This window comes from Lactuca virosa, chromosome 7 (assembly GCF_052849685.1).
Source record: "Lactuca virosa cultivar CGN04683 chromosome 7, Lactuca_virosa_CGN04683_v6, whole genome shotgun sequence".
Taxonomy (NCBI): Eukaryota; Viridiplantae; Streptophyta; class Magnoliopsida; order Asterales; family Asteraceae; genus Lactuca; species Lactuca virosa.
Window position 1 is genome coordinate 277322527 of NC_136432.1, and position 27086 is coordinate 277349612.

At 41.3% G+C, this 27086-nt stretch overlaps 1 protein-coding gene across 2 annotated transcripts in view; it reads left to right on the forward strand.

The window, feature by feature from the left end:
• SCI1 (splicing regulatory glutamine/lysine-rich-like protein) overlaps window positions 1-21167 on the forward strand; it is a 34206-nt gene extending 13039 nt beyond the window's left edge. Inside the window, exon 5 of one of the 2 annotated variants that reach the window (XM_079058903.1) lies at window positions 20982-21167. In XM_079058903.1, the coding sequence (XP_078915029.1) occupies window positions 20982-21063 (82 nt within the window). In that variant the 3' untranslated portion in view covers window positions 21064-21167. Of the gene's footprint in view, window positions 1-6420; window positions 6499-20981 lie in introns of those variants that run through there. The other variant, XM_079058905.1, reaches the window with a different exon arrangement.
• Window positions 21168-27086: the final 5919 nt, after the last annotated feature.

Consider the following 27086-nt stretch of genomic DNA (forward strand, 5'->3'; position numbering starts at 1 on the left):
AACAAGTCTTGGGCCTTTTTTAGTAGGTAAAAATAGACTTTATGCCCCTAAACAACCAAAAAAAGTCACGAGGGACCATTTAAACCAATATACTAAAGCTTGTTGGGCTACATTGACACTAACCTATTTCTAAGCTCCATGGAATCTAACCATAAATGATTGTTGTGGAGTTTGATGAGGATTTGAGGTTTTGGAAGCTCCATCCATGGTGGAATCATGCGTGACTTAGTTTGATTTATTTTTATGACTAAATTGTAACATCTCAAAAATCACAACAAATTTAAACTTTTCTAAATAACCCATTTACTAAAAAGAAGTGTTTACAAAACCATTGTTTCTAAAACATTATTTAAAATCAGAGTCTCCCAAGATCAACAACATAAAATCAAGGATGTGTACGGTCACGACTTCGCCTTGCCACGGTCCACCGAAGTACCTAAAACAAAACTAAAACTGTAAGCCAACGCTTAGTGAGTTCCTCCAAAGTACCACCACATAAACATAACAAACAATAACATGTATACAAAGCCTTCAACATGACTGGACCGCCTCACTAGGCCTTCAGCCTATCTGGACCGCTCTCCGGGCCTTCGGCCTGACTGGTCCGCCTCGCACGCCTTCAGTCTATCTGGACCGCCCTAGGTATCTTGGCCTTCAACACAAAGCAGGACCGCCTCAACCCAATATATCATCACATATGAACATAAAAACATATACGATAACAATCAATAGCTAGCATATACAAGTAGTCATACAGATCTAACAGATCGCTACAACATAGCAACATTCTATATACCAGGATACAAATCTAACAGATCGCTACAACATAGAGACATCCTATATACCAGGATACAAATCTAACATACCACTACATCATAGCAACATATGTAAACCATGATACCAATTCAATGGGCCGACATTGGTGCCTTCGACCCGTAAGTACAGTGAGGAAAGACTCACCTCACAGTCTGTATGCTGTCTAAATAACTCACAGCTCCGACAACCGGCTCAACCCAAATCCTAAATGTCAAAACATTTCCCATTCCAAGTTAATAACATTTCCTCAAAATATACTTGCTCAAAACTAGTCAAAATCAATAAGTCAACTGAGTCAACCCAGCTGAGACAACTCAGGGCTCGTACACGGGGCGTACTCCGGAGGCACGCGGGGCGTACTCAAGCTTTGACCGCAGTCGGGTGATTGACCACGTACATGCTACGCACTCCAGATTACGCAGGGCGTACACTCAGACTTCCTATTTTCTCAACAAGAGCTTAATACATTAAGCTTTCACGTCCAACTTTTAGATCCAAGGCCAAAATACCACTAAGAGTCATAAAGTTTCCAACTTTATGACTTTGCATGTCCATTAAGTGCTTAATACACAAAATCACATCTTCTTAATGCCTTAAGACCTTCTAGAGCATGCATGGAGGAAAACTAAGCACCAAGACCACGTTTTTATGACTTAAGACCCCTCATAAGGTCTGAAAGGATGACTTATTTGGGTAAGAGCATGCCATGCTCAAGAATCACCATATTTTGGACCAAAAGTGCCATAAATGAAGAAATGGTTAGATCTACAAGGTAGGGTGATCAAGCAAGGAGCTTTTTACCTTTTGGAGGTAGCTAACAAGTGAAGAATCCCGTATCCAAGCTTCTCCTAAGCTCCAAGGTCCTTGCACCAACTTCTTCTTCTTCAAGAACAACACCAAAGCACACAAATGAGCTCAAAATGCACTCTTCTCACTTGGGGTTCACTAGAGGGGCGTTTTCTCAGATGAGGGCTAATGAGGGAGTGATAAATGAGGCTATAATGATGCTTATATATGGACCAAACCCTAAAAATTAGGGTTTGGAGTTTCTCCACGTATGCCCTGCGTACGCGGTGTACGCCCAACGTACTAGGGTCCGCCCTAGTATGATCAGCGTACACAACGTACGCCCATCATACTACCCCATTGTCCAAAATCACCAAAATGCCACTATGGGCCATTTTGCACTCTTTCTTATACTCAAGGACTAAAATGCAATATTTACTCATACAAATGGTTACAATTGAAAATACCTTAACACCGGGATGTTACGTAAATTAACTTTGTTTAAATTATTTAAAAACAATTCTTAAGTCGGATAATCATCAATCACCATGAGTTTCACCATTTGGGTTCATTATTGGGTATAAAGTTGATTTAGGATTCCATGGTAAACTATGAGATTTTGAAGATATGATCAATGTGTTTGAATCATGTAATGATGGAAATTACTAGGAATAGAAGCACTAGATCATGTGGAAATTGGATTAATGATGATTGGTTTGGTTGGAAATGGATTTGAAAATTAAAATAACGTTGAGTTGTAACAACTATGGAATTATAAATTTTAACCCATGAATCCATTAGGAATCGAGCATTCCATGGTTTAATAAGATGTTTATAAGCTTATCAAAATGCTTATAAGTTCATTAAGTTGTTGTAATAATGATTGATGAGGTTGGAATTCGTTAAGAGCTTATGGACCATTATTGATGTCGTGATGTCTACATGAGCTTCCTTTTAAATCTTATAAAGTCTAAATGTCTTAAAAATTAAGTCATGCCTAAGATAGTACTTAAACAAGATTAAATAATGATATCAAGACTTATTAAATTCATTAGACTCATTGGTGAAGTTTAGGAGCAATGGGAGGTTGTCATGTGTAAATTTACATAGATGTGTAAATGTCAAGGAATAAGTTACATGACCATGTAACCTTTTATAATGTTCAAAAATGATTTTTAAAGCGTGATCCCCAAGCACTTGACCTCCAATTGTTTCCAAAACTTCCATATATGGTTATAACAAGCAAAATGAGACTAAGAAAATGAGGTACCCTCTCAAGGGTATTTTGATCATTTTAGTAACATCTTAAATATATCATTAGGAAGTGATAAAGAGATCATTTTAGCATTAAAGTTAGTGAATTAACATCACAATTTGTTGATGTGATTTTACGGGGAGTACATGTCCTTATATAGTTTGTTGTTTTAATTGATTTGATTTATATAATTTTCCTTAGGTGTTAAATGCCTATTATATGTATTGTTTGTACATTGCATGAAAGTTATTTTTGGAAATATGTTTTGATTATTTGAAAAGATTATGATTTTGAAAAATGTTTTGGCATTCTTATATGCATTCATTTAGGTTGGGAATTTGTAGGTGTCACTTATGATATCCATATAGGACTTGATAATTACATTGAGTATTAGTATATTTCTAGATAATCCTCATTATTCACAAGTGAAGTTATCTACTCTCTAGGTTGTGCTTGTGTGATGGTTTATAAGTCACCTTGTTTTAAAGTTGAGTAGGTTTGGGGTATGTATGTTTGGAATACGGTTATTCATACACGAGTCCTAAATAACCATCAAAGATGAGATTGGACTATTGGGGTTAACATTGGATTGGGGTAGATTTTTAATATTTCACTATTGAAACAATTTGTTGTTTGATTTTCCTATTTGATTATGTTGAAGGTTTAAAGCTTATTGATCTTGTTAGCTAACCATTATTAGCTGATATTGGCTTTGTTGGCTTATTTGAGTATGTTGAAGTTTTGAATTTGGGTTATGGGTAATTAGCCATTAACTATGGATTTTGGGTTAGTAAACCCTTTGACTTGGTATTATGGGCTATTATACCCTTTTAACTTCAGATTTAGGACAATTGCACCCTTGATTTGATAATGTTTATATGTTGTAACTTTGAATATTTTTTTAATTGATTTGGGGGGTTAGACTTGAGTATTATTATTGTCATTATCGTTACTCTAATGAGTCAATCCAATGCATTCTCAAGAGGAATTTCATTCCCTAATTTATTTTGACATATACTCAGATTAAATATTAGAGTTGGAATAGAGATTATGGACGATATTTTGAAGGCCACAGATTCTGTGTTAATTTGGGATTGTTATGATGTTATATTGATATAACTTCTCTATTTTGAAAACCTAAACTTATTTTGAACTATGATCCCATGTGTTTTTTTGAAAATGAAACTCTGATATTCTTTTATAAAAAAATCAAATTATTTTTAAAGGTATTTTAAATCCACCTAATGAGGAGTGCTTCATAAACCATAATTATGCCATGTTTTCTTTAATAACCATTATAATATATGAGAAGTATAATCACTTGTGTTTCCTAATTGGTTAAACCTTCAAGCCAAACCTCTCTCCTAATCGACTAAATTGCATAAACGACCCTCTTATTTATCTTTATGTTTGAGTTTTTCATGGACCTGTTTATGGTGTCAAACATATAATATACTTTGGATCTGGTTTGAGAACAAGTTACTTTATAATTGGTCAATCATGCATTTCATATGTTATATGAGTTTCTACCGATCTCCTTTCCAATCATATATTTTTTCTTTCATGACCATCATTTACTATGCTCTTAATTATTTGTGTTGTGAATGACAATCATCTTCATATTCTTGTTCCTATTCCACATTCCTTTGTTGTAGATTTCATAATCAAATTCTCTCAAGGAACAACATTTAGAAAAAAAATCCTTACATTTTCAGTTACCTTTCATATTAACCCACATATCCAATTTTTTTAGAATATACCGATTGTTTTGTGACATGACATTTATCTTTTTTGTTTTTTGGTTAACATGGAAACAAAAATAATTGACGTTACCTCTTTTCTAAGGTAAAACCTAAGAAATATATCATTTACTTAAGGATCATTTTCTCAAGCAAAAATAAGTGATATCGTTTATTCTTTCCACGTCAACCTAAAAACGAATAAGATAAATTCCATGTCACAAAAAAACCGATAACTTCTTTTAAAAAATGAATATTTGGGTAAATCTAAAAGGTAACTGAAAATATAATGGTTTTTCTGCATATAAACAAAATATAAGGGTTTTTCTAAATGCTAGTAGATAAATGGTTGTGCTTCTTTGCATTTTTCCCTTCTATCAATATATATCCATTCAACTTAACATCTTAAGAAGCTAAGAATTTTGAGATATTAATTATATATTTTTTGATGTTAAATATGAAATGTTTTAAGACCATGGTTCCAGTAGGATAAAAGATTTGTTTGCTCCTAATTGAAATATGATAATAGAATATCATTTATATAGAAAAAAATCATTCATTTCAGTGTTACATAGAGCATTGACATTGTGAATAAATAACGAAAGAATTTTTCAAAGTAATTTCAAAGTTGTATTGCGAATGTTTCTGTAGACAAGGTGGGTTCTTCTCTGATAATCCTGAAAAATATTAATAGCAACGGGTAAGCGAGAACGCTTAGTGAGCATACACAACACCCATCCATTATATTAATCATATACCTCCAAATACGACATAGGTTCACAGAACATATGAATCCTAGTATATGATGGGCACACTAAGGATGATTGTGATGGGTTTTGAGCATCATTTGATCAAACATAGGACAACGAAAACAATAAACAAATCCGATCTAACACACAAAACTAATGGATCTAAACTCAACTAATCTATGCAACTTATTTAGATCTCAATAGGACAAAAAATATACCTTTGAGTTCATTGTAGAATCCTTCTTATGACGAGCCAGTTGATTGGACTAGAGAACACAAAGTAGAGTTCCTCTCTTATAATCGCACCCAAGACACAAAACTCCAACCGATCTGAAAGCCCCACCATGAAGCAACACAATGCAAGCTGAAAACGATGATACTGTTCATCGTCGCGACGTAACAGAAGAGGTGTCACGTCGTAACATCGAGCCTTCGGGTTTTATAGGGTTATCTTAAGGATTACAACTTTTGGAGTAAGAAGGCTAAGTTTTTATCCATCCAAAACCGGGATTTGACCCCTTTATTTATAGGGTTATGGTTTGAAACCCTAAAGATAATTACCAAATCTATTAGTAATTATCTAGGCTTTTAGTAATTATCCAAGAATCAAACCATTCTAGAATATTCCACATTCTCCATATTTTCTAATTAATAAATTAATCTATTAATCAATTTACAAAACAAGTCCCTAAAATAAATAACTTTTCAGTTCTACTTTATTTTGTTTTTGCGTGTAACCCAAAAGGACACTGCTATTTATAGTAATATTATCGGGCTTGTTATGGCTATGTGCACTATTTCCCATCAGTTCCACTTGCACTTAGGCATTAACAATCGACTGGTGCAATACTTACTAGGAACAACAGTGAGTGGCAGTCCAATGCAACTACTGTACTTGTAGCGACTTTGCTATGAACAACCCTAAGACTAGTTACTTCAAATTCCTTTGATCTTCATGATATCTGTATGAATTTGAGACATGGATAATAGTCAATCTCATAGTTCAAGATTATTTTTCACGACACTGATTTGTGACGAATGCTCCTAACTACTAAATTGAACACATCAATTTCAGTCAAGACTCGACCGAGTACTTTAGATGTCAACACTAAATCATCGAGGGGTCCAGAGATATCAAATTCTCCATTTCTGGAAGAAGGATCAAATAAACTTTGACTATATAGGTATGTTCTATTCCTCATGCAATATATAGTTAAACCCTGTATAGTTGCTAGTTACGGATAATGTTGGGGAAAAACCAAGATATAACAGATTGTAGGTCAAAACCTCATGCATCTCCATTTGAAAAATAAAAATATAGCCGTCTTAATTTACTCATGACATGATCCATGAAGTAATCTTTAAGCGTGGTTACTCCAATACTTAAAATCTCCATTTTCAAGTACTCATCAGTATTGGTCGCAAGACTTAGCTATGTTCATCTATATGAACTGTCTACCAATACTATGACAATCTTACTTCACTACTATCTCCTAAGAGTAGGATTGATTGTGGAAGTTAGAATAATATATTATTATGGAAGTGATTCTAAACATGCAAAAGTGGAACATAGTAATATCCTAAATGAAATGACCGGTCTCCATCAAATATTAAGTTCTCCACTTAATAATCGTCAAATCAAATAGAGACCAATACTGCATCAGTTCCTAAATTAAAACAAGCTAAAACTAAAATGCTCAAGTAGACCTTGGTGCCGTAGACCTGTTCCTACTGAAGGAATCTCACCTCGCAAAGCTGACTGCTGAAATCTCGAGTGAGGAATCTCTGACGTCTGCTCCAACGACTCCCCAACTATTATTATCACAATAACAATTAGTCAAAACCTAATAATCCTCCTTAGGGTAAAATGACCATTTTACCCCTGGCCAAAGTCAACGTTTTGGTCAAAGTCAAAGTCAACCATCCGAGTTGACTCAAATCGTCGAGTCACCCCCTCACACAATGCTCTAGGGTTTCATGGATTAAGGTTTGGGACTTGGAGGCTGGAAATGATGCCAAAAGGTGGGGATTAAGATGCTTAAATAGGGTGCAAAACCCAGAAATTAGGGTTTCACTCTGGCAGACCTACTCGCCGAGTCGAGGGCTCTCGACTCGTTGAGTAGATAACTTAAAACCCGTGTCCAAAACTCGTTTCTACTTGACGAGTCTGGGGCTCCCAACTCGTCGAGTAGCTCTATTAAAATGAATAAATTATAAATAAATGCGTACCAGAAACCAGGCATTACAATTCTCCCTACTTGACTTAGACTTCGTCCTCGAAGTCTGCTGCGTTTGGAAACAACTCCGGGTAGTGCTCCCTCATCTCCTCCTCGGGCTCCCAAGTCCACTAAGAACCCTTGCGGCGCTGCCACTGCACCTTCACTAGTTGAACAACCTTGTTCCTCAAGGTTTTCGTCTTGCGATCCAGAATCGCCACCGGCCTCTCAATGTAGTTCAGGCTTTCGTCAACCTGAATATCCTCTAAGGGCACAATCGCTGAATCATCCACTAAGCAATTCCGCAACTGGGAAACATGAAATTTTTTGTAGATATGGTTGAGCTCTGCTGGAAGATCCAATCGATACACCACCTTGCCCACCCGAGCTATAACCCTGAAAGGGACGATATACCTGGGGCCCAGCTTGCCCCGCTTCTGGAACCGGATGACACCTTTCGAAGGTGACACCTTCTGAAGGACCATGTCGCCCACCTGAAACTCCAAGTCTGAATGCCGTTTGTCGGCGTAGCTCTTCTGCCAACTTTGAGCAGTCTGGAGCCTGCTCCGGACCTGCTGTATCCGCTCTATAGTCATGACTACTACCTTAGTACTCCCCATGACTCTCTGACCGACCTCGCCTCAACAGATTGGGGTCCTACACTTCCTCCCGTAGAGCATCTCGAAGGGAGGTTGGTCTATGCTAGCGTGGTAACTGTTGTTATACGAAAATTCCGCTAACGAAAGATACGTATCCCAACTGCCACCGAAATCCAAAACACATGCGCGTAGCATGTCCTCGAGACTCTGTATCGTTCTCTCGCTCTGTCCATCCGTCTGAGGGTGGAAAGCGGTGCTGAAGTGGAGACGAGTACCCATCTCGTCGTGAAACCGCTTCCAAAATCTAGAAGTGAAGCGAACATCTCGGTCCGACACCACCGAGACAGGCACTCCATGTCGTGCCACTATCTCGCGCACGTAAATCTCGGCCAGCTTCTCGGCCTACATGCCCTCCGGGATCGGGATAAAATGAGCACTCTTGGTCAACGGATCCACGATGACCCATATCGAATCCACTCCACGTGCGGTCATGGGAAGCTTCATGATAAAATCCATGGTGTTATCTTCCCATTTCCACACGGGAATGTCCAACGGCTGCATCTTGCCATGGGGGCGCTGGTGTTCGGCCTTAACCTTCCTGCAGGTCAAGTACCGCTCCACGTACCATGCTACGTCCCGCTTCATGCAGGCCACCATTAATTAGGGCGAAGATCCCTATACATCTTCGTTGCCCCAGGATGGATGGAGAACCTCGACTTATGGGCCTCATCCATCAGGACCTGTCGTACTCCACCCCAGTACGGAACCCAGACCCTCCCATGCATGGTCATCAACCCACGACTGTCATAACAAATGAAGCCACCTGACCTATGATCTGCTCGCACTTCCGACGCTCCTCCTTCAGGCCCTCTACGTGCGCCTCTCTGATATGCTCCAGCAATGGAGTAATCACTGTCATCCTCAGACAGATGTCTCGAATCGTGGCCGCTACCGCCTTGCGGCTCAGGGAATCGGCCACCACATTGGCCTTGCCCGGGTGGTAAAGGATCTCATAGTCGTAGTCCTTCACCACACCTAACGACCGACACTGCCTCATGTTTAGATTCAGCTGATCCATGAGGTACCTCAAACTCTTGTGGTCCGTGTAAATGGTACAACGGACCCCATAGAGGTAATGTCGCCAAATCTTGAGGGAGAACACCACAACTCCCATCTCCAAATCATGCGTCAGATAGTTAGCCTTGTGAGGCTTCAACTGCCTCGAGGCGTAAGCTATCACGTGACCCCGTTACATCAATACCGCACCCATGCCCGTAATCGAAGCGTCACAGTACACCACGAAGTCATCGACGCCCTCCGAAAAAGTCAGGATCGGTGCCTCGCACAACCGCTGTATGAGAGTCTCGAAAGCTGCTTGCTGCTCAGGCCCCCAGCGGAAGGTCACCGACTTCTTGGTCAGTCGGGTCAAAGGAACAACGATCTTGGGAAGTCCTGAATAAATCTCCGGTAATAACCCGCTAGACCAAGGACACTCCGAATCTCAGTTGGAGACCTCAGAATATCCCATTGCATCACAGACTCTATCTTGGCCGGATCGACCAGAATACCCTTCTAGTTGACAAGGTGCCCAAGAAACTGCACCTCGCGCAACCAGAACTCACACTTGGAGAACTTTGCAAAAAGTCTCTCCCTTCTCAGTGTCTCCAACACCTCCCTCAGGTGCTCCTCATGCTGCTCCTGAGTCTTGGAATAGACCAAGATATTATCAATGAAGACTATCACAGACCGATCCAACATCGGTCTGCACACACGGTTCATGAAGTCCATGAACACGGCTGGAGCAATGGTGAGCCCAAACGGCATCGCCACAAACTCATAGTGACCATAGAGAGTCCCAAAAGCCGTCTTCTGCACATCCTCGTCCCTGACTCACATCTGGTGATAACCCAATCGCAGATCAATCTTGGAGAACCAAGATGCACCCTCTAGCTGGTCAAGCAAATCATCAATCCTCGAGAGGGGATATCGGTTCTTCACCGTTACCTTATTCAGCTCCCGGTAGTCTATGCACATCCGATGTGACCCGTCCTTCTTCACAAACAGGATCGGGGCTCCCCATGGCGAACTTCTCGGCCTCATAAATCCCTTGTCTAGCAGCTCTTGCAGCTACGTAGACAACTCCTGCATCTCGGGAGGAGCCAACCGTTATGGTGCCTTGGTTATCGGAGCTGCACCAGGGACTAGGTCAATCCTAAACTCAACCTGTCTCTCCGGAGGTATCCCAGGTAAATCCTCCGGGAATACGTCCGAGTACTCTCGCACAACCGGTACATCATCGACTGTCGCCTTACCCTTATCCCGGGTATCCATAACATAGGCGACATAACCCGTGCAACCATGCTGATGGTAGCGCCTCGTTCTTGCTGCTGAGCATAGATTCAGTCCACACTGCGGCCTCTCGCCCTGAATCACTAACCCTCCCCCACTAGGAGTCCGAACCCTCACTAGCTGCTGCTCTCAGTCGATCACTGCCCCATTGGGGTTCAACCAATCCATACCAACTATAACCTTATTCCCTCGCAGGGGAATAGGGACTAGATCCACAGAAAACTGCTCATCAAATAACTGTAGTGTACATCCTCGGTGAACTCTCGCAACCCTGACGATCCTGTCGTCTGCTATCTCCGCATCAAGCGGGATATCTAGCTCTCCAGGAGCCCCTATGAATCGCTTGCTGAGCGTGAGCGAAACAAAAGATCGGGTGGCACCCAAATCAAACAGTACCAAGGCTAATATACCGTTCACTAAGAACGATCCTATAACAAACACATAAACATAAGCAATAATCAATAAAAATAAAGTGATAAGGAGAAGGTACATACCCGTAACGACCTCAGGAGCTGCACGTGCCTCCTATGCTGTCAACTGGAAGGCTCTGCTCTTCGCCAATGGTGCCTTTCTCTGACCCTGACGGCCGTCTGTAATCCTCAATGTAGCAGGGGCGGGTGCCGCCACCTTCCCCGCTGCTGCTAAACTCGGACACTGGGACCTCCTGTGACCCCTTTGATTGCACTGAAAGCAAATCAGATCAGATGATGTGGTGGTGGTGGTAGCTGTACAATGCCTGCTAACATGTCCAATTCGACCGCACTTGAAGCAGCCCCAAATACCCGCCCTACACGTCCCCTCGTGCCCCCTGCCACACTTGCCGCAGCGGCCTCGGCCCTGCTGGCCCTTCCCCCGGGAATATACCTTGGGCTTTTTGTCCGAGCCCTACACACCATACACCATCTCTGGCTTCCTCTTCCTCTCCATCTCTCAATCAATCTCTCTCTCACGAGCCCTAGCAATCATATCCTCCAGCGTCTTGCAGCTGGAGCGGCTCACAAACTGGCGGATATCACTCCGCAACATCTCATGATATCAGGCCTTCTTCATTTCCTCGTCGGCCACGTACTACGGAACGAGAAGGGCCCTCTCCCTAAACTTGGTGGTGATTTCTGCCACTGTCTCATTCGTCTGCTCGAGATACTGGAACTCCCTAGCTAGCTGTTGCACCTCAATCACAGGTGCAAACTCGGACCTGAACCTGGCTGAAAAATCACTCCAGGTCATCGCATATAAAACCGCATCATCCCCAATGGCTCGTCCGACCTCCTCCCACCAATCACGTGCCCTGTCCTTCAGAAGACAGGATGCAAGTCGAACCTTGTCCCCCTCGGGACATCTGCTGGTGCGGATTGCGTTGGTGACATCCGCCAACCATCTGGTACTCGCAATGGGGTCCTGAGCCCCATGGTAATTGGGAGCTCCACAAGCCCTGAACTCCCTGAATGTTAGTGTGCGCGCCCCTAGAGTGGCCGCCATCTCGGTGCAGAATGCACCCAACCTCTCATCAATTATCTCCAAGATGCCCTCCTTGACCGAACCAAAGATCACAGGAGTCTGGTCTAGAATGCTGCGTGTGATCTAAGACGAGATAAACTCTCTCGTCTGCTCATCCAGCTGCCTAGCTTCAGAGCCCGAGCCTGATCCCTCACCAGTGCCTGAAGTGCCGACTGGCCTAGTGCGTAGCGTCACCATACTGAAATACACCATAACAAAACATCAGTATACTCATCATATCTCGAGGGATCTCACACACTAAAAATTTCCTGGATTCATCTCAACCTTCGTTGATTCGATTACGGATCCTCTGCTTTCAGTAGTATACTACGTTCCACATCTATCCGTACTTTCCTCAAGAACTGCATTGACTCCACCAAGTCCCTTCTACTACTACTGCCAATCTCATGCTAATCTCATCCTAGGCTTGACCTAGGGTAATCACCAACCCACTCTCCGCTATCAGCTGTTGTAACATCCATAAAAATCACACCAAATTTAAACTTTTAAAACATTTCCAAAACCAATTGATTATTACAAAACTTGTTTTCAAAATATACAGTGTCAGAGTATCCCAAAACCAATCATAAAAATCATAGGAGGTCTACGATCACGTCTTCGCTTTCCCGCGATCGTCAGAAGTACCTGAAACAAAATCAACAACTGTAAGCCTGAAGCTTAGCGAGTTCCCCTAAAATACCAACGCCATACATATATAACCATATCATATAACAAAACACAACATGCATAATGAGCCATCAGTCTGACTGGACCGCCTCGCAGGCCATCAGTCTATCTGGACCGCTCTCCGAGCCATCGACATGTCTGGACCGCCTCTCAGGGCCTTCAGCCTATCCGGACCGCTCGCCGGGCTTTCGGCCTGACTAGTCTGCCCTAACCAGGTCTGCATTCTATCCGGTCCGCCCTGGGTGTCTTGGCCTACAACACAAAGCAGGACCTGCCTCAACCCAATCCCAAACCCAACAAACATGTGCACATAAATATCATACGCTAGCATGCAATAACATATAGTCATACAGATCTAACAGATCACTAACATGGCAACCATCCTATAACCTGGATACCGATCTAACCGATCAATAACATAGCAACCATCCTATAACCAGGATACCGATCTAATCGATCTATAACATAGCAACCATCCTAAAACCGGGATATCAATCTAACAAATTACTAGCATAGCAACCATCCTAAACCCAGGATGCAATCTAACAAATTACTAACATAGCAACCATCCTAAAACCAGGATGCAAATCATAAAGGGCCGGCCTTGGTGCCGTAGACCCTGTTGATATAGTGAGGAAAACTCACCTCACAAGTAGCCCGAATCGATAAAGTCGACTCCACAAAATGCAGCTGCAAATCCAACACCTACATCCACCGATGACTCACTTCCATAAATTCCCAAATTACCAAAATACCCCAGAGGTCAAACTGGTCAACCCTTGGTCCAAGTCAAAGTCAACGGTCAAAGTCAACAGTCCATGTTGACCGAAATCGTCAAGTGCAACTAGCAACTCGTCGAGTTCCTTAAGAACTCAGAAAGTCATAAAACCCTCACTGACTCGCCGAGTTTCCGACCAACTCGTCGAGTCCATGTGTGATCAGAAGTCGGGAAAAACCCTAACTGACTTGTCGAGTCCTCTACTGACTCGCCGAGTCCATGCAGAAACCAACAACGGGGAAACCCTTCCCAACTCGTCGAGTCGGCTTATCCGACTCGTCGAGTTCATACAGTCCATTTCTTGTCCAATTGATTTTGAGCCACTCTAAGGCTCCAATTGGTAGATCTAACCTCATAGGGCCTAGTTATCACGTAAAGTTGCAAACTTTACGTGCATGCAAGGTCTTAAGAGTCAAAACTAGGCTAAGGAAGAAGCTTAAGGCAAAGAGAAGGCCATAGCTTGACAAAGGCTGAGACTTTATGACAATAAGGGGCTAAAGGAGTCCATATCTAAAGTTTCAACCTCATATCTTGCCCCAAACCCGAAAATACCACCACAATACACTAAAAAGGTCTCTAAACCCATGAATGGAGAGATCTAGCTAAGGGAGAGCCAAGGTAACGACTTGTTACCTTCATTGTGATGCTAAGATGGAGTAGAGTTCAGATCTACAACTTCTCCTTGTTCCAAACTTCTTGAACTTCAAGCTCTTCTCACCAAGATCCACCTTTCAAGCTTGAAAACACACAAATATAGAAAGTAAACACGATTTAGGGTTTTTGAGCTCAAGGGGGGGGGGGGGTGTAAGGGAGGCTAATGACCCTTTAAATAGGGTGCAAAACCTGGAAATTAGGGTTTCATCCTCCAGCTCCAACTCGTCGAGTTGGTCACTTAAAACACGCGGCCAAGTTCATCCCTACTCGGTGAGTAAGGACATCTAACTCGTCGAGTAGAACTTTCACAATGGAAATGAAGCTGTAAAGTTTATACCTGAGAGTCGGGGTGTTACAGCTGCATAAGAAGTCCCTGCTATCTTCCCCTAACTAGCTCGCGAATAACATTACATATCACTAAGACCAGATAAGTCTTCAAATGAGAGATCCTACCCTACAACGGTTGGACTCAAACAAGAGCTGCAAAATAGAGCTAGACCTAACCTTCTGAAATTATTTAGTCCTTGCAATATATAGCTTAACATATTCGTTTACTAGATAGTAAAAGATAACTAAGACACCTAAAAGCACAAAGCAAGCAACATTCGAGCATCGAGTAAACATAACCAAGCATATCCTAATCAGGCCAACATATCACTGACTAATCTGTACTAGCATGCAGTTCATAAAGCTGATACACATTAACACATTCTAATCTAGCATGCAGTTCTCATAAACATATCATAACATAAACTTGTATGGGTAATTTGGGGGTACTTACTTGAGCTCGGCTGATTGCATGCACCACACCCTTTTCTCTTTTCAAAGCTCTTTTTTATAAAAAATGATTTTCTTTAGAAAATTTTCATACCAATTCCTTAGTTTGAGTTCAGACACACCCGAGAGCGTGTTCGAATCCCTCAAACCAAGCTATGATACCAACTTGAAACATCCCAAAAATACGGTCCAAAAATTTCTTTTTAAATCATTTAAGAAAAACCATAATTCATTAACATCATAATAAAAATCACAAGTCATGTATCCCCAAAACATCATATCAAAATACTGTATCAAAATCACATGTCAAAACATCAGAGTCTAAACATCCCAGGCTAAAAACTGTGGTGTGTGTCATGCAGTCATCCCGAGCTCTTCCCCTTGCTAGTGGAAGTACCTGAAACCAAAACTGAAAAGTGTAAGCACGAAGCTTAGTGAGTCTCCCCAAACTACCACATACCAGACACATAACATGCAACTAGGAGATACGGGCCCCACCCACTCTCATGGAGATCGGGCCCCACCCACACTCTGCTGTCTATGAGATTCGGTCCCCGCCCACACTACGCTGTCTAGGAGATTCGGGCCCCACCCATACTCCACTGTCTAGGAGATTCGGGACCCGCCCACACTCCGCTGTGTAGGAGATTCGGACCCCGCCCACACTCCGCTGTGTAACATGCATACAAGTATCACACAGACAACAAGTATATCTATTTCTATCAAGCAGTCACATATCTATACTCATGTAGTACTCCGAGATTCGGGCCCCTCCCACACTCGGCTACTATGAGATTCGTGCCCCGCCCATACTCGGCTAGTAACATATCACATATACGGGCCAACCTTGGTGCCGTAGACCCGTTCCTACTGAAGGAAACTCACCTCGCAAAGCTGACTGCTGAAATCTCGAGTGAGGAATCTCTGACGGCTCCTCCAACGACTCCCCAACTATTATTATCACAATAACACTTAGTCAAAACCTAATAATCCTCCTTAGGGTAAAATGACCATTTTTCCCCTGGCCAAAGTCAACGTTTTGGTCCAAGTCAAAGTGAACCATCCAAGCTCAACTCGTCGAGTCATCCCCCTGACTCGCTGAGTCCTATAAATCCAGAAATCCAGAAATCGTGATCCAACTCGTCGAGTCCCTTAGCAGACTCGCCGAGTTCTACCTTGTACAAAATCGGGATAGAATGTCATCAACTCGTCGAGTCCCTCTCTAGACTCGCCGAGTTCCTTAGTCTGTTTGGGTCAAATTAAAGGATTAAGTCCCTACTCTTTAGATCCAAACTCCATACTCTACCTACATACTGGAAATACCTTTTTAAAGGTAAAGTTTCCGACTTTACCCGTTATTAATCCTTTTAAATGGGTTGAGCTAAAAACCCTAGTTCTTTAGGACATAGATCTTTATCCAAAAGCCTTATCACTCCAAACCAAAGCATGAAAACCCAGATCTAGGTTCTAGATACTAAAAGAACACGTAAAGCCTCAGACTTCCCTTCCATGCATGGCCTTTTGGGGCTTAAAAGGCCATAACAAGACTTTAGAGCTTGCATGGGGGCTTCAACGGCATAAATTTTGCACCTTTATGCCTTAACAACTCTTAATGATCCCAGATCTGAAAGGATCCGTGCTTGGGACGTCCAAATCCCAAGGGTCAAGCTTCTTGAACCAAAACCCTCAAAAAGTGGAAATAAGGAGATCTAATGAGCAAATGATCAAGTTAGAGATTTTATTACCAGAAAGTGAAGGGGATGAGATGTTGCTTCTGGATCTACAGTCTTATCTTGAAGTCCTCAAGCTTCTTCTTCTTCTACACGCTTCAAATCACACAAGAACACTAAAGAATGGCTCACACACTCATACAATGCTCTAGGGTTTCGTGGATTAGGGTTTGGGACATGGATGCTGGAAATGAGGCCAAAAGGTGGGGATTAAGATGCTTAAATAGGGTGCAAAACCCCGAAATTAGGGTTTCACTCTGGCAGATCTACTTGCCGAGTCGAGGGCTCTCGACTCTTCGAGTAGATAGCTTAAAAACCGCGTCTAAAAATCGTTTCTACTTGATGAGTCTGGGGCTCCCAACTTGTCGAGTAGCTCTATTTAAATGAATAAATTATGAATAAATGCATACCAGAAACCAAGCGTTACATTTACCACGTGATCTTATGTGACTTGGGATCCAAACACGAGGTAAAGCCACCTTATAGTCACAAGAAACTTCAAGAGAACCATCAATGATTGAATACAACACTGGGGTCACTATTGAACTTCTTTTAGTCACATAGTTTGTCTTTGTAATATAACTTATTACAATATACTCTAAGCTTATTATCAAATCCACTTAGGTGTAATACTTAGTACTCTTCCAACCTAATACTTTAGTAATTAAGAGCATGAACTCCGACTGCTAATCGGAAACCTCTCTATTAGTAAGGAACTGACCATCAATGTAACTATTTCATTGATTTCTTCCATACTAGAAATATTATCTCTTTTGTCCTTTTAGGACTATAAATAATATTCTTGATCCGTTTATTATACCCAAAAAGATCTTATATGACTTATCATGCACAAGGAATATGAGTCATTACTTTTGCTAGCACGAACTCTTTAAGAATTCTGCATCTCGAGATTTCTCAAGATTCCAAGTACTTTGGCTTAATTCAATAAATAACTTTGATCTATCTCCATAAACCCTAAGTATGCTTTCTTGTTCATCCCATTTGTTTCATAGCGAGACAATTCCTAAGTTATGTAAATCTTTTACACTTAGCAGAGTTAAGACATCGTTTTCTATTTTAATACAAGGGATAACATTGCTCCCACTAACTCTGACATCTATATGGACTATCTTTTGTTTCTCGTAATTCAACCTTTAAATTTATCATTGAAGTAACTTATCCAAACATAAGATGCTTGTTATAGTCCATCAATGGACTTCTCAAGCCTACATATCTATCACAACCCATCTTGCTTTGAGTATATGTGTGTTCCTATCCATGCTTGTCATCTTTTGAAGATCCACTAACACCAAGTGTTGGAACAATTCAAATTTTAAACATAGATGAACTGAATCTCATTCCCATATCTTCCTCCAATTTGTGGCTTATTGGGCATTCCATAGCTTCCGATAATTGATAGAATCTGATCGCAATCTATCAGTGACTCATTTCCCACGCGACATGAAGTCAACGAGGTTAATGATGTTTCTTATTGGATCTATGTGGCAAACATAGAGAGATGTCACTTTCCTTAATAGGTTTTAACCTCTAGTTAAGTGTTAATGTTTTTCTTTGGGCTCTTCGTTAATTGATTCTTGAGTCTTACCAAGATTAATGTGGCTCCCACTAGTTCTTTTGGATATCAACTCTCTCTTTCGAAAGACTGTCCTTCGAGCAACAACTACTTTGTCCTCATAGGGTTTCCAAAAACATAGTTGGAGCGTCCGGCGGAATAGCCCATCTTATAAAGTATAAAACTTTCTTATTTTGTTCAAGACCAAGGACTCTTGTAACACTTATTCGTGGTACAATCCATGAACTGTTTGTAAGCACCATACGACTCATCAATTACAACTCAAACAATGATTTTGTTTCTCTATCCAACTATATTGCTTATGACAATACTTTGGTTTGAGATGAGTTGTGAAACTACTTTACAATTCCATTAGATGATCGTCAACCTTTTGATCGATTCTCATTATCCTATTAGATCTAAGTTTGTTATCCTTTTACCTAATTGACTATGAACTTCGTTTCATGATCAATCTAAACGGAGAATTAGCGTGAACTAATTACAACAAATGATAGCATTACGAAGTGATTTGTTTTTTATTTATCTTAATATTATGAGATATGTATTAGTCAAAAGATTTTTGGTCTAATGAATTCCAAAATTCTATCCAACTGAATATTTGGTGACACACTTCTCATTCACATATTCAAAGATGATGATCTAAACCCTTTGGATATATTTAGATCAACATGCATCGGTTAATCTGAATGACCAATTAGTGTAAACTAATTCCAATGGATACTTTGCCATTTTATGGTGTCGTTGTCATCATTTTTGACAAATAATATTTGCATCTATCATAAAACTTAGGGTCAAATAAATTCCAAAATCTAATCCAACTGGATATTTGGTGATGAAACTCTTATTCAAGAAGATGATTCCATAATTGCATTTAATCCAACCAATGAATCTCCATTGAACTATTGTTACTACCATAGTTTCAAAGATTTCATGACTTACTTTTAAATAGAAAACATATGAAACATTCTTTATTTAAATAAGCTAGAACTATCTTACGAAAAATTGTATAAACAATTTCAATAATAAGACCGTTGCAACACCCGAAATCTTGAGGAGCAATTGTTGGAAATAAATCCCCTTTTGAGGATTGGAAACGACGTGTTGGAGGAACCAACATGGCGTGTCCAGATAAGAAGAAGCGCGACTTTCATTAAGGTCAACACGACGTGTTGACGGCTGGAATGAAAACCCTAATCTTCCGGGTTTTTCTCCCTATTTAAAGGAATAAGGATGTCAGGGTTTGTCCATCCCCAGCCCCCTCAAGCCCTGTAATAAACCCTAATCATCTTCCTCCATTTTTAGAGCTAGTTTGGTGCTTTTTGAAGCTAAGAAGGAGGAAGGAGGAGGAAGGAAGCAAAGATCAAGAAAGCAAATCCCATTCTCCACCTTGGCACTCTTCTGAACCTTTGTAAGTGTCCAAGACTCGATTTTTATCATTCCAAGTTGTTAGATCTTGAGTTTTGTTCCTTTATCTTCTTGTTCTTGAATGATGGAATGGTTAGAACTCATAAAGTTTGCAACTTTATGAATCTCCAGGTCAAGAGGAGTTAGTAGTGTTTTAGATCTGGATTATAATCAAGTTTTGATGTCATGCATAGAGATTTGGTCATAAATCCCCATTTTGACCTAATATGGGTTCAATACATGCATTGGACATGTATATCTATAAAGCACCAACCTTTGGGATGGTTTTGGTGTTTGAATCACTTCTAGAAAGGATGAACTTCGAACTTTATGGATTAAGTGCTTGTTGGTTAAGCTCTTGCATTATTAAGCTTTATGGATTGAGTTTTGAACCTCCTTGGGTAGTCCCAATGGATAAAGTTGGAAACTTTATCATTCTGGACCACATTATGGACTAGATCTGAGCTTCAGAGCTCATGGAATCAAAGAAAACAACTTAATGTATTAAGCTGTTAAAACTCGGGCAAACACGACGTGGTGGCAAGCCAACACGGCGTGTGGCCGGGATTTTTCCCGACTAGTTAGATGCTGGCGGAACACGGCGTGGCCAAGGGGCAACACAATGTGTTTGGTGAACATGGACTGTTGACTTTGACTTTGACCAGAAGTTTGACCAGGGTTGACCATGGGATATTTTGGGCTTTTGGATTGTTGAATTGGGCCTTGGCTTTGGGCCAAGTTATGAAGAGGGTAAAAAGGTCTTTTACGCTAGTTTGAACACTTAGTATGGGTCGGATCCGATTATTGATGGGTGATTAACTTATGATTGATAGTGCAGGGATTCTTGTGGGCCAGCAACCAAAGATTCTTTCTGTGAGATTTGGCAGTGCGAGGTGAGTTGCTTACTATGTTTAGTGGGTCGAAGGCACCAATTCAGGCCCATGGTTTGCTATGTAGGGTGCTAGATATCTGCGTGACTCTTACATATGTACGTGCTTGTATGCTTACTTGGCGGAGCCCGATTATTATTCTGTATGCTAGTATCTAGTTATTATTGTACGATTTGTATGTGGACGGGGCCCAATGATTGTACATTATGCTATTATCTTTATGATTTTCACATAGTTTTGAATGTTTATATGATTATATGGTTAGATGTTTAGTTGGCGGGGTCTGTTGTATGAGTTTGGGCGGGGCCCGTTATATTCAGTGGGCGGGCCCGTTATACTCAGTGGGCGGGGCCCATTATATGAGTTTGGGCGGGGCCCGTTATACGGATGATATGGATGGTATGTGATATTTTGGGGAAGTCACTAAGCTTTGTGCTTACAGTTTTCAGTTTATGTTTCAGGTACTTCAATTTTCAAATGGAAGAGCTCGGGAAGATTATAGAGCACACACCACATGTTTCCGCATTTTTTGATTTACTCTGATAACGATGATGTATTAATAAAGCTTTGATTACCTTGGTTTATGAAATTGAGATGATGTACTATTTTAGTAATTTAAAAATGAAAAGTCTTTTTTTTGGGTCTTATTTTTTAGGATGTTACAAGTTGGTATCAGAGCCTTGGTTTGAGGGATTCAGACATACTCTCAGGTATGTCTGAACTCAAACTGAGGATTTGTTAACTTTTTCAAAAATGAAAGAAAAAAATGATTTAAAAAGGAAAAACAAGTTTTATAAGACAAGAAAGGGTATGATGCATGCAATCAGTTGAGCTCAAGTAAGTTTCTCCTAAAATATCTATACATGTTATCTGATATGGTTTGATCTGTGAATCTGTGAATCGCATGCTAGTTAGGGTTAAGGATCTGATCAGTTTTTGCATGATAGAATGCTAGGAGAGATGCCTTGTATGCCTATTGTATGAGCTTGTAGACCTGCGTGCTAGTTCTGATTAGTTAGTGATAGATTGGCCTGATATGTGATGCTTTGTAGTTTAGGAAGCATGGGATGCTAGTTTGGGTATAAATTGTATGCGCAAGGCAGTCGGCAACGAGAGTGAAGGTTCCTAGCATGAGTTGTGGTGCGTGAGTTTGAATGTTCCTTGGTATTTATTTAACTTAGAGTGCTATTGCACGAATGTTTCTTGCTTTGTGCTTTATGGAACCCTTAGATGATGGGAGTTAGCTACTAAGTGAATAAGTTAACTCATATATGACAAAGGTTGAATAATCTCAGAGTGATGGATTTGAACCTATTGCGGAGCTCTTATTTGAGTCCAACCGTTGTAGGGATGAGTCTGTTACTCGAAGGATTATCTAAGCTCTGTTGCATGTGATTGTATTCATGAGATGGGTAACTGGCATTATGGGGAGTTCTTCAGCAGCTGATGGCAGGGTGAGGTTGGGAACCTAGGGAAAGCCTAGGAGGTGCTTCGGTAGGTTTAGTTGTGCTGTTTAGCGATCTTGTGGTGTATCAGTTTGAGAAGGTGACCTATAGGATTTGGGACGATTCTTGAGGAAAGTATGGATAGGTGTGGAAGGTAGTATTAGGCCCGTACTACTAAAAGCACATGATCCATACTCGAATCGGGGAGAGTCTTGGAGAATCTAAGAAGCCTGTGAGATGAGGATCCTTGGGTATGTTCTGATCTTTTGCATGATTCGGTTTGGTGTTGAGCACTCGGGAAGGAGGTTTGGATTCGGATTCATGCTCAGGCTCAGGTACTGAGCCGGTTGATGAGCACACGCGGGAGCTCATCTCGTCGGAGATTGCTCGTGGTATTTTGGAGCAAACTCCTGTGATCTTTGGCTCAGTGAAGGAAGGGATTTTGGAGCTCTTGGATGGTCATCTCGGGGTCTTTCGGGCCGAGATTGTAGCAGGGCAAGTCCGTTATGTTTTTGCTGAAATCAAGTGGGCCACTAGAAGGCCGACTGTCAAATGTTGAGGGGTAGAGCAGTGAGTGCATCTGCTCCGGTTTCTTTGAGGATCTATGATGGTCGTGAGGATGGGGAAAGAGCCCCAGTTGGGAGGAGCCGAGGATCGTAGTGTTAGTCGGAGGAGGTCAGGACCACTTTAGGTGCTATTGCGGGTATGTTATCTTCTGTGTTCTTTTGGGTTATTATCGGAAATATGTATTGCTTTGGAATTTTGTTGGGTTTGGGCAAGCCATATCTCGGGTTGGTTCTTTGCTATTGTCTGGGTTATATTATCAAGGATTTTTATATGTCATTCTGCATGCCGAGAGTCCTCAATGAATCATTAGTGGGTTGTATCTTGCTGAGCAGGTTTCAGTGTGCTCGGTCGCAGTTTTGGTTCTTAATGGGATTAATCAAGGGGAATTGTTTGGAGGATTTATGGTCAGGGTTAGTGGGTTAGTTCTCCACTAAAGTCAAGGTTCAGTTGTTTTATCTTTTGATCTGGTGAGATCGACAGTCGTTTATGGAAGGACTTTTGGGTTCAAACACTACCGTTTCTAGGGGAGGAGCGGTAGTAAGAAGATGGTGGTGACAGTGGCATGAGTTGTTTGGTCATTGGAAGTGCCAGGGGGAAATTTTATTTTTCGCATGGGTTGTAGATGGTTAGGATTCAATAATTCTTTGTGGATGGTGAATTAGGGTGAAAATTCCCCAGTTTCGAGCAAGAAGTATGGTCTGTAGTCGCCGGTTAAAGGACTTTAGGGTTTGGCGTTGTATCATGGGAGGTGATTGGAGCTATCGGACTTGCTAACATTTCAGGGAATATTCTTCTGGATTTCAGGACTTGGGCGATCATTAAGATTGGCTAGTAATGGAACGCTAGTATTGGTAAGCGCAGGTCATAGGTGGTTCATGCTATATGAGGTTGGATGGGTTGGGAATCCATCAGATTTATGGGGTGAGAAAGCTTCGTTGAATCCAAGTGGGGGAGAATTGATCATAATTCCAGGAGTTGGATCGGGTGTGGAACTAGGGCAAGTTTCACATCCTGATCAGGAGGAGAGACGTCCCAAGTGGCCGTTTGGATTGAGGTTGTGTGAGTGGGAGTGCAGGAAACTTCCAACAGTTGGTCGGCGTCTTCTTTTTAGTAGGCTTGTGGATGAATCCAGGTTGAGGGTTGTGTTAGAGTTTCGCTGCCTGTTCTTGTTTGATGATGGCTTTGAGGTTCGAAGCATGACTCGAACACCTGATTGGAGTACAGTCGGTTGCGGATTCGATTTCAGGATAATTGGGGTTGTGATGGTTTGGGTGTGGTAAGACCATGGATGATAACCATGGTTGGTTAGAAGTGTTGTAAGACTGCGATTAGATCGTAGCATTCACCAATTGAGGTAGACGATCGTCTGAGGTAGTCATGAGTGTAAAGAGGGGAGCAGTTCGTGCTTTGGGGTACGACGGGCAAGATTGTTGAATAGCATGTCTCTGTTTTAGGTTGAGGACCGTTGGGGTCCGGGACGGATTCGGGCCTGTGTAACTCTAGTTGGGTGGGACCCGTGGGCGAGGCCCTTGTGTATATGGCAATGTGTGTGGGACATGGTAGATATCGTTGGGTCAAGGTTTTGGATCTTGGATTACAGGATTGAATGTATGGGAAGTGTGTGACGCAGAGGGGTATATAGGCTAGATAACCTTGTTATTTGGGCTCTTGGGAACCTGGTGGCAGGACCAGGTGCGAGACTGGTAGTCTCTGCGATGGTTTGGGAATATCTGTACCCCGAATTAGTGAGGGGTTGCTGTGAATCAGAAAGTTTTAGGTGAAATGAAAATGTAAATCCTTGGATCTCGGGTTATAAGTTGGGTACCGAGATGGTTCTTGGTGGGAAATCACGTTGAGAATCGCGGGTGTTTTTGTGCAAGGCCTTCTCTTCAGTAGGATATGAATTAAGGAATATGATTACCAAGGGTATCATTTAAAGGGTTCAGGGTTAATGGATGGTTTCAGTTTTGATGATAGATCAGGTTCTTATGATTGTGTTTTGGATTGGTTCTAGCTATGTGGGGGTCAGGCAAGAATGGGTTTCGAAATTTCAGCAGTGGTATGTTGGTTCGGCAGTTAAAGGAAGTAGTGTCTTGTTCAACACTAGAAGGTGTATCTCCCAGTTGTCTTGCGTTGCTCTTTATATTCATGGAATCGTTATCATCGGGATGAGCCTTCTCTCGAAGGAATATATCTCCCTTTGGTCAAGTGAAAGGTTGCTGGCAGCAGCGTATGGTCTGTGATTCTGTTTTCTAGTGGGTACCTTAGGTTATCAAAAGTTGAGTAGTCAGCTTGGGGGATAAGTGGAATGGAATTAGCAATGGTTCAGTATGGGCAGTCTGTCAGGGAGTTAGACCAATTTGAGACTTCATATTTTAGGTTTCGAGCAAGGTAGAAGTGGTTTTTTGCAAGGGATTAAGAATTCGTTCATCATCGGGTGTGGAGAGTTCTGCTAAGGTTGGGTTCGGTAGCCTTGGGAGGGTCGTTGTATGCTCGGGGTTGTGGTTGAGTTCTTCAGGCTATCTGGCATGCCTGGGATGGTAAGGAATGATTTCGAGGACAAAATATGATTTAAGTGGGGGAGAGTTGTAACGCCCGAAATCTTGAGGAGAAATTGTTGGGAATAAATCCCATTTTGAGGATTGGACATGGCGTGTTGGAGGAACCAACATGGTCTGTCCAGATAAGAAGAAGCGTGACTTTCATTAAGGTCAACATGGCATGTTGCCTCTTGGAACACGACGTGTTGATGACTGGAATGAAAACCCTAATATTTTGGGTTTTGCTCCCTATTTAAAGGTTTAAGGAGGCTAAGGTTTGTCCAACCTCATCCCCCTCAAGCCCTGAAAGAAACCCTAATCATCTTCCTCCATTTTTTGAGCTAGTTTGGTGCTTTTTGAAGTTAAGAAGGAAGAAGGAGGAGAAAGGAAGAAAAGATCAAGCAAGAAAGTCCCCATTATCCACCTTGGCACTCTTCTAGACCTTTGTAAGTGTCCAAGACTCGATTTTTCTCATTCCATGTTGTTAGATCTTGAGTTTTGTTCCTTTAGCTTCTTGTTCTTGAATGATGGAATGGTTAGACCTCATTGGAGCTTTCAACACTGCTATCAGCTTCCTAAAGGACTATATCGCTGAATACTGTAGATCCGATGTGGAATTTGCTCACCTGTTTGGAACTGAGAATCTACTAGCAAAAATTAGCATTGAGCTTCCAGAAGCACAAATATTAGTCTAAGCCCCCATTGAAGAACCTGAACTCGGATTTGTTTATCTGAAGAAAAAGACAAATCAAAAAAAAAAAATTCAAGTTCTTGACAAACATCTTGTCCCAACCAAGATTCTACAAAAAATTATCACTAATTCTGCCAAGAGTGAATCTACGAAACACATCAAAAATAAATTCATTGAGCATCTCCAATGGTACATTGAGGCCTGAAGTTGGCTCTAGGGTGCTTATCTGTTTTTCTTCGATGAAGGCAAGTAAAGAGATTGCTAAGGGGAGACTGTTGGAACATGAAAAAGTGATCCTTATGCAATCCGAGATACAACCTTCTGTTAGAGAAAGAATGTGACCGAAGTGAAGACTTAGTCCGAGACTAATCATTGTTAGAAAGTGTTTTTAGTCTGTAATGCATTAAATGTAGCAGGTACTATTTCGTATTGTTCTTAATGTCTTTTAGTATAGTATATGAGACAAGATCAACAACAACGGATGTGTCAGATTGTTGATCTTCAGTCGTCTCTCAGTCCATGCGCACTTTCTATGAATTTGTCTTTTAGTAACTCCTTGTCTACTTAAGGAGTTTTCAACCTTTGTATCAATTAGATGTAACGCACCTTTTTCATCCTGATCAAATCAAAAATGTAACACCGAAATTTTCAAACCCAAATTTTCATTTTGAACATAAAAATCACATATCATATTTCCCGGAAATCTCAAGTAACAACATTAGTACAATTTATTTATTAAAAGTTGTTTATCACATAAACCAGGATCCTCCAAAATATATCCCCAAAGCGAGTGTGTGTACAATCAAGCCGGGGCCTTCCCGCGATCATCGGAAGTACCTGAAACACATAACACATAACACGGTAAGCATAAACCTTAGTGAGTTCCCCAAAATACCACACACACATATAATTAGCCACTCGAGGCTATAACTCTGTAAGACCCTCCGGTCAATGTGTCCCAACTCGGTAAACTCATAACAACAATAAACAACTTAAATCATCAAGACATAATGCATATTATTACAATACGAAAATAGCACATAAACAACTCAATCACAACAAGATACCACTCATGGTAAGTATAGTGAGAAGACTCACCTCGTAGTCAGCAAGTAATAAACACGTACTCGTAAATCCCGAACCAGCCTCCGCCTAACAGATTTTATAAACATCTCTAATAAGAACCTCATTCTTACATCACAAGTCTCTCTAACTCTTTTCCAACTCTTGAAATGGGTAAAAGTCCATTTTACCCCTCCACAATTTCTATTACTAGTGTTGGTAAAGCTCTCAAGTCAACAGTGGTCAATTCAGGTCAACAGT